General features: G+C 40.4%; 1 protein-coding gene across 1 annotated transcript; it reads right to left on the reverse strand.

Moving 5' to 3' along the window:
• Positions 1–4,677: 4,677 nt before the first annotated feature.
• si:dkey-98f17.3 (uncharacterized protein LOC793143 homolog) lies at positions 4,678–5,970 on the reverse strand. The gene has a single exon (XM_034169461.1). It carries the CDS (start codon positions 5,367–5,369, stop codon positions 4,716–4,718), a length of 654 nt encoding a protein of 217 aa, XP_034025352.1. The 5' UTR covers positions 5,370–5,970; the 3' UTR covers positions 4,678–4,715.
• Positions 5,971–13,634: the final 7,664 nt, after the last annotated feature.

The following is a 13,634-nucleotide window of genomic DNA, read 5'->3' on the forward strand; positions in this document are numbered from 1 at the left end:
AGTTCTCTGTTCTCTGACGACTTACTGCGTCAACAGAGCCTGAAATGTGGAAGTTTTCAACTTGAAACGGCGAGACGCTGCCGCCTCGAAGCGCAGATCGCCGTCAGGCGCCGTGGACCGTCCTTAAAGCGACACTACCAGACCAAAATCTCTCATCAGCCATTAAAATTTTTACCGAAAACCAGCTGAATTTATTGAATGGTGTCCACTCAGTTGTGCCTTACAGTTTTGAAAAAATTTTTATCAAACAAAGCAACAGTCTCTGAGCCATTCCTAAACAATGAAAAAAATCGACGAGCGGGTGGACGACTCCTCACTCAAAGACTGCCCACAGGCGAATGACGTAACCGACAGGCGTGAAAAAACTCTCGCATGCCCACGAGGGTTCAAGCATGTCTGATGTAATCACACGTGATTCAAATCCATATGGTTTTTGAAAAAAATAATAAGGTCGGATACTTTTCTAATAGACCTCGTATTTCTGCAGCCATTGAAATATCTGAGCCTCCTGAGGAAGTACAGTTGGCTTTGCTGGGGTTTTACTGGATATAACACAAAAATATGTTTGCTAAAAAAAAAAGTTACGTTAGCATCAGTAAAGCACAAATCTGTTTCGAATATCGAGTTTTATCCAGAAAAATTGAAAATTTCATGTGCATTCTATCAATAACACAAAAATGCTAAAAAATAAAATTTGGACTAGGTATAACTTGAAATGTACATTGTAATTCACACAATCACACACTTGCTTGCTCGCGCTCTCTCTCTCTCTCTCTGTCTCGAAGTTTGTCTCTTTCCCAACTGATGTGCAATGGAGTGTTTAAATATCACTAGCATGTTGCCCGTGGGGATCCATGCGCTCTAGATTGCGTAATGTTTATAGCTGACATTTTTGTGGTAAGCGTGGTAATAAATTAAGCAAAGCTTGTATAATGAATTGGAATGGTGTGTGAGCCCGGAATGTTTTTAGAACCTTAGACCACAACAATTATGAGAAGAAGAACTCAACCCTTTTATTTCCTGTTAATTATGTAATTTTTAACGTTAATTTGCTGTCTTATTGTATTTATAAATTGTTTAGGTTATCCTATACACTATTATTATTTTATTTCCACTTCTATTTTTTCATTTGATTTTTAAATGGACCACAATGGAATTAAGTGTTTTCACTTTCTTGTGTCATCCATGTATTTTTAATATATTTACAACTTAAAATCACTCACCACACTCACACTTTTAATATAAAGATGACTTACTGCCCCCTGCTGGAATGGTGTGAGACAAGAAAGTAGTTAGCAGCACGCATGCATGCATGCATGCACAGCTGCTGTAATTTGGCAAACAAAGACAGTGGCAGAAGACATTAAAACCATTAAACATTTCACTCATGGTACCAACATGAAACTTAAGTCACTCATGGTAATAGCAACATGAGACTTCTGTAAACTGACTAAACCAATTGACCTACAAAAACACAATGAATCAATAACACGAACAACACTGTTAAACTAGCAAAAATCACAATAACAACATTTAAAACCTCAAAACCCTGAACTCCCATCATGTAATGCAGCACAGCGTCCATTGATTACTGGTTAGCTAAAATTGGTAATTTCACCAAAAATATTTGTCCTGTCAACTTTCTGTTTTTGTTTAAGTATGCCAAACGGCAAATGTCAGCTCTTCCAAGTTTTTGCGTAATCCAAGGCATACACACACACGCGCGCGCGCACAAAGGCCACTTGCTATTATAATATAGATTGAAATCAAAAGACATTATCAACAGGTGGGAGAAAAAAATTAGAGTCAGGAAATCAATATGTGCTTGCGCATAACAAAGTATTTACCAATGACGTCAGCAGATTATGTGACTGGACCTGTGACATGGAAGTGTTACTTACCTCTCCTCACATGCGTACTGATAACTTCAAACTGGCTTATGAATGGACCGAAGAACGAGCCTATCATATTGTGCTAAACGTTTGCCTGTGCAATTACACTAAACAAAACTATAGATGGAAAACTTTCATTTTTGCTCCCATTTTTCATGAGCTCAACTTAAAGATCTTAACACTTTCTATGTACACAAAAGACCTACGTATTTCTCTCAAATATTGTTCACAGATCTGTCTAAATCTGTGTTAGTGAGCACTTCTCCTTTGCTGAGATAATCCATCCCACCTCACATGTGTGATATACAGTGTGCAAAAAAGTATTTAGTCAGCCCCTCGTGCAAGTTCTCGGACTTAGAAAGATGAGAGGTCTGTAATTTTCAACATAGATACACTTCAACCATGAGAGACAAAATGAGAAAAAAAAAATCCAGGAAATCACATTGTAGGATTTTTACAGAATTTATTTGTAAATTATGGTGGAAAATAAGTATTTGGTCACCCACAAACAAGCAAGATTTCTGGCTCTCACAGACCTGTAACGTCTTCTTTAAAAAGCTTTTCTGTCCTCCACCTGTTACCTGTATTACTGGCACCTGTTTGGACTTGTTATCTGTATAAAAGACACCTGCCCACAGTGTCAAACAGTCAGACTCCAAACTCAACCATGGCCAAGACCAAAGAGCTGTTGAAGGACACCAGGAAGAACATTGTAGACCTGCACCAGGCTGGGAAGAGTGAATCTACAATAGTCAAGCAGGTTGGTGTGAATAAATCAACTGTGGGAGCAACTGTAAGAAAATGGAAGACATACAAGACCACTGATAATCTCCCTTGATCTGGGGCTCCACGCAAGATGTCATCCCATGGGGTTAAAATGATCATGACAACGGTGAACAAAAATCCCAGAACTACATGGAAGGACCTGATGAATGACCTGCAGAGAGCTGGGACCAAAGTAACAAAGGCTACACACTACGCAGAGAGGGACTCAAATCCTGCAGTACCAGGTGTGTCCCCCTGCTTAAGCCAGGACATGTCCAGGCCCATCTGAAGTTTGCCAGAGAGCATATGAATGATCCAGAAGAGGATTGGGAGAATATCATGTGGTCCGATGAAACCAAAATAGAACATTTTGGTAAAAACTCTACTCATCATGTTTGGAGGAAGAAGAATGCTGAGTTGCATCCCAAGAACATTTACCTACTGTGAAGCATGGGGGTGGAAACATCATGCTTTGGGGCTGTTTTTCTGCAAAGGGGACAGGACAACTGATCTATGTTAAGGGAAGAATGAATGTGGCCATGTGTCGTGAGATTTTAAGCCAAAACCTCCTTCCATCAGTGAGTCATCATAACCGACTCAAGTGGGCAAATGTTCACATTTGATGGCGTCTGGCTGCTGATCAACTCTATGCAGAGATGTGTTTCACTGTGTGAGGTAAATGGTGGTCACACCAGATACTGACTGATTTTCTGACCCCCCGCCCCATAAAGCAAAACTGCACATTTCTGAATGGCCTTTTATTGTAGCCAGCCTAAGGCACACCTGTGCAATAATCATGCTGTCTAATCAACATTTTGATATATCACACCTGTAAGGTGGGATGGATTATCTCAGCAAAAAAGTGCTCACTAACACAGATTTAGACAGATTTGTGAATGACATTTGAGAGAAATAGGTCTTTTGTGTACATAGAAAATGTTTTAGGTCTTTGAGCTCAGCTCATGAAAAATGGGAGCAAAAACAAAAGTGTTGCGTTTATATTTTTGTTCAGTGTAGAGGGTAGTGATTATAAAATGCATGTGGCAATGTACGTTGCACAGATACAGATGTAAATGCAGAGCCTCATTAAATGAATTTAATTTTAATTACTGGTAATTTAATTAGAGCAATTTAATTCCATTACCTATTGTTACACCATTAAGTTTGTGGCTATGTTGCTACACTATAAATTTTCTGGCAGTTTTTTTGTGGACTCCAGCAGATTCTGCTGATACCTGGAAACATTTTTGAAAACACAGCACAGGCTCCATGGAGAAATCTTAGTCTGGGGACACTTGTTTTAACAGACAAATCAACAGAAGAAAGCCACCTTAAACCAACAAGCACAAGTGAAAACAGAATCATTGATATTTAAATTTTACCTGTTTCTCAGTATTTTATTGTTGCTTTCTATAGATCCGCTGTATTTTAAACTTTACTTTTTACCCTTTTCCATCACATGTATTCATACTAGGTGACATGAGTTTGGTAACAAATTTATTTTTAAATTTTCAGAGTAAAATCTAAACTCATCAGAAATCACAAAGGACAAAGCACTGGTCATTTTTCCGTATAAATCACAAACATCTTCAGATGTAACTGCAGCATTCTGTGTAGAACTCATCAGAGAAGCCGTATTATTTTGCTTACTTGTTCACCTTTTTGTATTTTTAATGCTTCCAATGGAAAACTATTCAGGTGCATCTCATGATGTCAAAGCCAACCTTTAATAATCTCTGAAATATATACATTTTCACTCATTATTCTGTGGTTTTATTTATGCTTCACTCAAAAACAGTGGTGTTACTGTGACCATTTTTTTGTAATTGGACCCAAATTATTAGAGTTGATTTTTGAGTTGTATAACTTGAGGACAGTCTTTCTTTCACACAGACACAAAGATTACAGAGAGGTGTTTCATACATTCAGACAGCAAATTTATGGAGAAAGAAAAAAATTGCAACACTTTCATATATCTTCGCAAAGTTCACAAACTGACTTTATTTATTTTACCACTTAAGTGAATTTTTAGGTGCACATTTGGCAAAGAGGAAGTTATCAAACCTCTGTCTTAAGGTACTGCTGCATCCTGTGCTTCACCTGTGGGGTGTTTGGTATGCTCAGTGCTCCCTGGTCATAGTGCCCCATGCATACAGCTATAAAGAAGAGGGTCCCACCAACAACCAGTGCTAATCCTCCAAACCATCCTGAGAACATTGCCTCTCCATACTCCCAGCGTGGCATCACATCAGGAAATCCCTCATCCCAGAATTCCACCACAGTAGTGTAAGCCACAAAAGAGACGGGGGCCAACGTGGTGAGTCCTGACACCCAAGACAGCACTCCGCTGAAAATAAGGAGTCCTCTCTTCAGCTTGGGATGCTTCAAGCACAGTTCAACCCCTTCCATTCCGAGGAAGGCAGCCAGCACGGCTAACGCACCGGCACTGACAGACACCAACATCAGCACCCTGGAGACCTGCAGGTCCAAAGGCAACGCCAGAACAGACTCGTAGGCTTTACACTGCACCCCGACCTCCTCAGTGTACAGGCAGGTGTGCCACAGGCCAGAGTACCAGTTCTCCATTTCATTCAGCTCGGAGTTCATCGTCTTCCACAGTGGGAGGAAAGTAGTGATCAGTGACGTGACCAGACCCCCACATGTCACAAAGACCGCCGTTCTTTGCATCATTTTAGTCGTCAGAAAAACCATCTCTGCGTCAGTGCAATTCCTGCTCAGGTGTGCAAGGAACAGTGTGGGAGATCCAGAGTGGCTCTGTAGTCCATCCCACCAGCTAGGGCAGCAGCAAGACCCCAGCCAGCCCACTTAATCACGTTCCTTAATAAAAATGCATCTGATAAGTGAGAAGTAATCCAGGACCATGGCTTTACAACAGACATATCGTTTTATTTCAGTGTTAAATATCTTTGCAGGAAACAATGAACACTGTTTTTAAGATGAAACCAGATATTCTGATGGGATTCTGGGCTGTGTGTGGACAAGAAAATGAATGAAACATGAGCAGGTGGCCTTTGAGGGACAGCACGAAAGGGATTAAAAAGTACCTAAGAATGACCACAACAGCCCATGTCTGTGTGTCTGCAGTCCAGCAATGTCTACTAAAGTTGTAACAATTTCAAGAGAAAGGTTTGCTGCCGTTACTGATGATGCTTCAGCAAAGCCATTCACACTCAAAGGAAATTAAGAGTAAAGCTTTTGACTTGCCAAGTGTATCAAGTATCTGGACTATGAATGGCACTTTGTGCTCGTTGCAACACTACTTACAAAAGTCTAAGAGAGCCAGACACTTGTTGAATTCCACTGTAGCTCTTTAGAGGTACTGAACAGGAAATCCAGTCTTACATTGTAAAATGAATTAAAAAGCACACAGTCCCATTTTTGATATACAACTAACTAAATAAATTTCTATGTTGTATGAGTCAAAAAAAATTAAATGTGAAGATCATTAGTGAGTGAATTTACAGACGTTTCAAAGGAAGTACCTGAAAGTTCAGCTACAGTTTGCCAGAAGGCACATCTGAGATGCCAGCCTATAGATTTAATGTTTTGGTGAAAGAAAATCCTCCTCTGTACCACTTCATCATGAAGCTGTATGACTGGGGATACAAAATGCAAAACACGCACTTTGCCCAATTTATCCAATCACAGCCACAGAAGCCTGTAACTTCTTCTGGGTTGTCTGGGTGTCTTGGTGGCTTTCCTCACTCTTCTCCTTCTTGCACAGTCACTCAGTTTTTCAGAACTGTCTATTCCACACAGATTTACTATAGAGTGCCATATTGTTTGTATTTCTTCATAACTGATGTAAATAAAGTTCAAGACATATTCAGTGACTTGGAAATGTTCATGTATTCATCCTCTGGCTTGTCTGAAGAAAACTGGCAATTACCGTATTTTTTGGACTATAAGTCGCACTTTTTTACATGTTTTGGCCGGGGGGTGCGACCTATACTCCAGAGCGACTTATAAATGAAAAATATACCGGTAGATTTTCAATTAATTTACCGTAATAAAAAATTTTATGTGACAGAGTCACTCTATGTTTTAAAATGGCCACCGAAAATGGAAATGTAAAACATTTCCGTTTCCGGTGCCCATGATGCATTCATCATGCGCACTGTAGTATGGTGGCCGCCCTATAGGTCACGCTGGTCACAATAACCAATCAGAGAACAGAACAATGGACGCGTATTCCTCACCTCACCCAGACCCACCTGACCCACCTGTGAAACAGCGTGTGAAGCAGATGAACACGGTGCTTGCTGTTATTCCAGGAGGGCTAACAAAACAGCTTCAACCCTTGGATATCAGTGTGAGCAGAGTGTTTAAGTTGACGCTGAGAGCTGCGTGGGAGCCTGGGTGAGCGACGGCGGAGGATTAGCGTATGCACTTGGAAGAAGCTGGCGTCGACACCACAGGGAGGTCATGAGTTGCGCAGGTAGGTGCTGCACGAACATTGGCAGCTAACACCTGGTGTGTACTATGGTCCACAGTGGGTAATGTGTCAGAAAAGAACCGTTCAGCGATGGTGCGGGTTATGGTTCGGCTCACAATGTGGTCTGCACAATACAAACATATCCGTAGGGAAAATGCAGCTCACGAGAGGGCACTCAAGGCTTGTGTGACTGTTCCTGCGACTTCTGACTACCATAGAAAAATAAAAAATTCAACATTACTGATAACTTAACAAGACAATGGAGAAGGCCCGAAAAAATGCCACCAAAAAGAAAATCATACTCTGCAGATTACAAGTTGCGACTGGTGAAATATGCATCCGAAAACGGTAGCCGTCACAATATTATCATCTGAACTTTTCATGTTAAGTTAACATACCTGTATGTCCTTGCGACTTATAGTCCAGTGGGACTTATTTATGGTTTATTTTTCTTTATAATGGATATAGTGGCTGGTGCGACTTATAGTCCAGTGGGACTTATTTATGGTTTATTTTTCTTTATAATGGATATAGTGGCTGGTGCGACTTATAGTCCAGAAAATACGGTAAACTGATTATTTACAGGAATTATACCAAAGGGGTTGATTACTTATGTAACCTATCATCTTGGGTTTTATATTTTTAATTAATTTATATCAAGTTGGAGAGATTTGTTTTCAGTTTGAGTCTAAGGAAGATAGTTTTAGAAATTTTTATACTGAGAAGCCTGATTTACTTTTTGTATTTGAAATGCCATAAACAAATTAAAATGCATGAAATACCAAGGAGCTGAATACTTTTGCAAACCACTGTAATTAGACGCGTGGTTGCTTTGAGTGACAGTGGCTGAGCTCAACAACTCCACCTCTCACTGTGACCGTGGCTCAGTGTCCGCTCAATGCAGCTGCTAGCTGTAGTGGAGGGCTGTGTCTGCCATTTTAGAGTATTTTATTACAAACACCTGGAATAATATGGCTTGTTGTGTGGTGAAACATCCTAATACATCTTCTCAGACATCCCTGCCGTAATATTTGCTCTGAATGAAATTCTTGTGGTATTTAATGTACGCTTTTAACAGTTATCTGTAGCCTGATCCTTTAGGTCCTGTTAATGCAGGATTACTGAGAAAATAAGTGGTCCATAACTTTTAATGTCAACAGCAAAGTAAATCCTTATGAGAACCACCACACATTCCCCAAAAATACAAATTAATGAACACCCCAACTGAGGTTAGCATTTTAGCTTAGGTGGTTCAGACTCAAAGACAGGGGTGTGTTCAGGCTTCTTTCATGACACACTGAAGCTACAGTCACATTAGCTACAAACGACAGAGAAAAGCGGTTGGTTTTGTCGCTTGATGTGCATTCTCATATTTGAAAGATGTCTTTTAAATCACTTCAGAGGTGTTATTTGCTTGCAAAAACTACATCTTTAGATTTAGAAGTGTTCATTTCTCACTAACGTTCACAAAATATGAGAAACATATTAGATTCATACAGAAACACAGCTGTTTCAAAGCGTTTTCACCATCTTGGATACAGTGCATCCAGAAAGTATTCATAGCACTTCACTTTTTCTACATTTTGTTGTTACATTCTGATTTCAAAATGGATGAAATTATTTTTTTTTTCTCAAAATTATACACACAACAACCCATAATGACAACATGAAATAAGTTTTTGTAGTTGTTTTGTGGAGAGAGGAGAACGTTTGAGAAGGACAACCATCTCTGCAGCAATTCAGTAATCAGGCCTTTATGGTAGAGTGTCCAGACAGAAGACACTCCTGAGTAAAAGGCATATGGCAGCCTACCTGGAGGCACCTGAAGGACTCTCAGACCATGAGAAACAAAATTCTCTGGTCTGATGAGACTAAGACTGAACTCTTTGGCGTGAACGCCGGGCGCCATGTTTGGAGGAAACCAGGCACAATTCCTACAGTGAAGTATGGTGGTGGCAGCGTCATGTTGTGGGGATGTTTTTCAGTGGCAGGAATTGGAAACTAGTCAGGATTGAGGGAAAGATGAATGCAGCAATGTACAGAGACATCCTAGATGAAAACCTGCTCCAGAGCACTCTTGACCTCAGACTGGGGTGACGGGTTATCTTTCATGACCCTAAGCACACAGTCAAAATATTTAATGAGTGGCTTCAGGACAACTCTGTGAATGTCCTTGAGTGGCCCAGCCAGAGACCAGACACGAATGTGATTGAACATCTCTGGAGAGATCTGAAAATGGCTGTGCACTGACGCTCCCCATCCAACCTGATAGAGCTTGAGAGGTGCTGCAAAGAGGAATGGGCAAAACTGGCCAAAGATAGGTGCGCCAAGCTTGTGGCATCATATTCAAGAAGACTTGAGGCTGTCATTGCTGCCAAAGGTGCATCAACAAAGTACTGAACAAAGGGTGTGAATACTTACATAAAGGTGATTTCTTAAATTTGCAAAAAAAACCAAACTTTTTTCATGTTGTCATTATGAGGTTTTGTGAGTAGAGAGCTGCACTGGGGTTGTGTCCCGCGAGACCCAATGCAAATCTTGCTGGAGTGAGCGGTCAGAACTTTGCTGCAGACGGGAACGGATGACCAAAAATAAACACTGCGGGAACAGAAGCGACATATCTCAGTCAACAAAGGAGAAGGCTTGAGGCTGTAATTGCTGCTAAAGGTACATCACAAAAGTATTGAGCAAAGGATGCAAATATTTACGTATGTGTGATTACATGTGTGTTTTATTACCTGAGGCCATCAAAATATGGCCATTGGGTATTGCAAAGGCTTTGCATCTGTCCGTCTGTCTGTGCTCAGCATAAGTCCAGCCCTATTACTGCCAGGGTTTTGAAATTCACAGGGAACATTCTTGGGACACAAACCTTGGACAAGTTCAAAGATGGCTAACCTTGACATATTGTAAGAGGTCAAAAGGTCACATTCAGTTTCCTAATTTTATGCTATGAATCACGCAAATCCATTTTTTGAGGGGGTGGGCAGTGGGAGGGTGACAGCCATTCAGAATAGAGAGGCTCTGTGACGTCACTGGGTGGTCTCTCTCTGGTTGCTAATTCAACATGGCAGAATCTGTTCCAAAACCACTGTGTTTTTGTGTAAATATAACATGTTTCTCATATATTACGTAAAAACTAGTATACAAATAATGACATTTTGGGGGTGCAAATGCCTTATTGAATAACATTCCATCTTTCAACTAATGAAATATTTGCACCATTGAACAAATAAAACAAAAACATTTGTTTCATATAATAGCTAAAATAGATCCTTGTCATTTGATATTTTATTAATTTATAAACAAGAGAAAAGGGACTTAAATTTTGGTGTGCATCGCTGGTACTTTGATGACAAGAGATTCCAAACAGTCCAACACTAATTTTAAATAGGAGTCCAAGCCAGAATTGTTCTTTCAACTTGCAAAAACACAGTTCAAAAACAATTCTGACAAGGTAATTTGTAGCTGATGCCAAGCACTTGGTGTAGACTGCTTTTCTCAGTACAGCGAAAAATCATGACAGAAATGTGTCGAGCTGTTCATCCAACAGTGGTTCCACTTCACCTAGAGACGTCGCAGTGAATACTGCAAATGCCACCAGGTGGCTTACGGTGTACTGGATTTGTTTTGTGTGTGTGTGTGTATTAGAATGAGAAGCTCTGCCAAGTTTGTTTTTAAGCTAAACTGTCACCGGCAGTGTGAGCGTGAGGTGGTCACAGCGTCCAGTAGCACAAAATGTTAAATGGAATGTTCCGTCTTTCATCTCATGAAATTCTTTCCATTGTATGAATGAAAAAACATTCATTATTTGTTTTGTATAACACCCTAACAATCCTGACGATGTAGTCTGTACCTGATGTCGTGTAGACTTCCTTGTGTACAGACTGCCGCTTACTTTCTTCAGTCCAGCACAAAATCGCGACAGAAGTTTGTAGAGCTCTTAATCAAACAGCACCTGTACTTCAGGTAGAGACGTCCCAGCAAATACCGCAACTGCGCACAGATGTCTTACGGGGTACTCAATTTTTTGTGTGTGTTACAAGAATGAGCACTGTCAATAAAACAAACCCCACCATGGTCGTTTTTAAGCTAAGCGCCGTCACAGCTGGTGGCCCTATGGTCGCTGCGTGCAATATCACAAAATGTATAGAACCAAAATTGCAGACTAAATGGAGCACAATGCCAAATGGTACGAATGATTCAATCAATCAAGTTTTATTTCTAAAGCACTTTACAACAACCAGAGTTGATCAAAGTGCTGCACACAGTTAAAAACAACCATAAGATAAAACATATACATCTAAAATATATTACAATTGTCGGTTTCCAGGGAGTCACAGCTCTATGTGTCAAAGGCCAATTGAAACAAATACGTTTTCAGCCTGGCTTTGAACAGGGGCTGGGGGTGAGATGGAGCGTAACTCCAGAGGAAGAGAGTTCCAGAGTCTAGGACCTGCCACGGCAAAGGCACAATCGCCCCACTATCTATACCTCGACCTTGGAACCACCAGCAGGTGTTGGTCTGAAGAGTGCAAGGCTCTGCTGGGCTCATGAGGGGTCAAAATGTCACTGAGGTAAGTCGGTGCGAGGCCATGGATTGAACTAAAGATGAACAACAAGAGTTTAAATTGTATTCAGAACTGAACCGGGAGCCATTGGAGGGAGTAAAGAACTGGTGTGATATGGTCGTATTTGTGAGTGCTGGTGAGAAGGCGAACAGCCGCATTCTGCACCAGTTGCAGACGGTGAAGAGAGGCTTGACTAAGTCCAGTGTATAGAGCATTACAATAGTCCAGACGTGAACTGACAAAAAGAAAGATATTTACAGTAGTGTTCAGAATAATAGTAGTGGAATGTGACTAAAAAGATTAATCCAGGTTTTGAGTATACAACCCCTGGCTATAATTATGGAATCACCGGCCTCGGAGGATGTTCATTCAGTTGTTTAATTTTGTAGAAAAAAAGCAGATCACAGACATGACACAAAACTAAAGTCATTTCAAATGGCAACTTTCTGGCTTTAAGAAACACTATAAGAAATCAAGGAAAAATAATTGTGGCAGTCAGTAACAGTTACTTTTTTAGACCAAGCAGAGGAAAAAAATATGGACTCAGTCAATTCTGAGTAATAAATTATGGAATCACCCTGTAAATTTTCATCCCCAAAACTAACACCTGCATCAAATCAGATCTGCTCATTAGTCTGCATCTAAAAAGGAGTGATCACACCTTGGAGAGCTGTTGCACCAAGTGGACTGACATGAATCATGGCTCCAACACAAGAGATGTCAATTGAAACAAAGGAGAGGATTATCAAACTCTTAAAAGAGGGTAAATCATCACGCAATGTTGCAAAAGATGTTGGTTGTTCACAGTCAGCTGTGTCTAAACTCTGGACCAAATACAACAACATGGGAAGGTTGTTAAAGGCAAACATACTGGTAGATAGACCAAGGAAGACATCAAAGCGTCAAGACAGAAAACTTAAAGCAATATGTCTCAAAACTCGAAAATGCACAACAAAACAAATGAGGAACGAACGGGAGGAAACTGGAGTCAACGTCTGTGACCGAACTGTAAGAAACCGCCTAAAGGAAATGGGATTTACATACAGAAAAGCTAAACGAAAGCCATCATTAACACCTAAACAGAAAAAAACAAGGTTACAATGGGCTAAGGAAAAGCAATCGTGGACTGTGGATGACTGGATGAAAGTCATATTCAGTGATGAATCTCGAATCTGCATTGGGCAAGGTGATGATGCTGGAACGTTTGTTTGGTGCCGTTCCAATGAGATTTATAAAGATGACTGCCTGAAGAGAACATGTAAATTTCCACAGTCATTGATGATATATATAGTTTACGTTGATATTTTGGACACTTTTCTTATCCCATCAATTGAAAGGATGTTTGGGGATGATGAAATCATTTTTCAAGATGATAATGCATCTTGCCATAGAGCAAAAACTGTGAAAACATTCCTTGCAAAAAGACACATAGGGTCAATGTCATGGCTTGCAAATAGTCCGGATCTCAATCCAATTGAAAATCTTTGGTGGAAGTTGAAGAAAATGGTCCATGACAAGGCTCCAACCTGCAAAGCTGATCTGGCAACAGCAATCAGAGAAAGTTGGAGCCAGAGTACTGTTTGTCACTCATTAAGTCCATGCCTCAGAGACTGCAAGCTGTTATAAAAGCCAGAGGTGTTGCAACAAAATACTAGCGATGAACGAGTTAAGCGCTGTGAATACTTTCCAGCTGCACCGCATAATGATTTCGAAATATATACAAGTTTTCTGCAAATGTAACAAAATTATGCTCACGGATCAAATGTACACTGCTTTAAACAAAATCTTCACTTTTGCTACACAATGTGAAAGGTTACTGGGGGGGTTGACAGAGAGAATGAAACCTATCCTGGGTTTGTATCCAGCGAATCAGGCTTCCGCTGTTGCATTTCAAAACAGGCACTGCAGGTCACAGTAAATGGACTGCATTTATATAGCGCTTTTCCATCT

The sequence above is a fragment of the Thalassophryne amazonica genome, chromosome 5, assembly GCF_902500255.1.
Source record: "Thalassophryne amazonica chromosome 5, fThaAma1.1, whole genome shotgun sequence".
In the NCBI taxonomy this organism is placed as follows: domain Eukaryota; kingdom Metazoa; phylum Chordata; class Actinopteri; order Batrachoidiformes; family Batrachoididae; genus Thalassophryne; species Thalassophryne amazonica.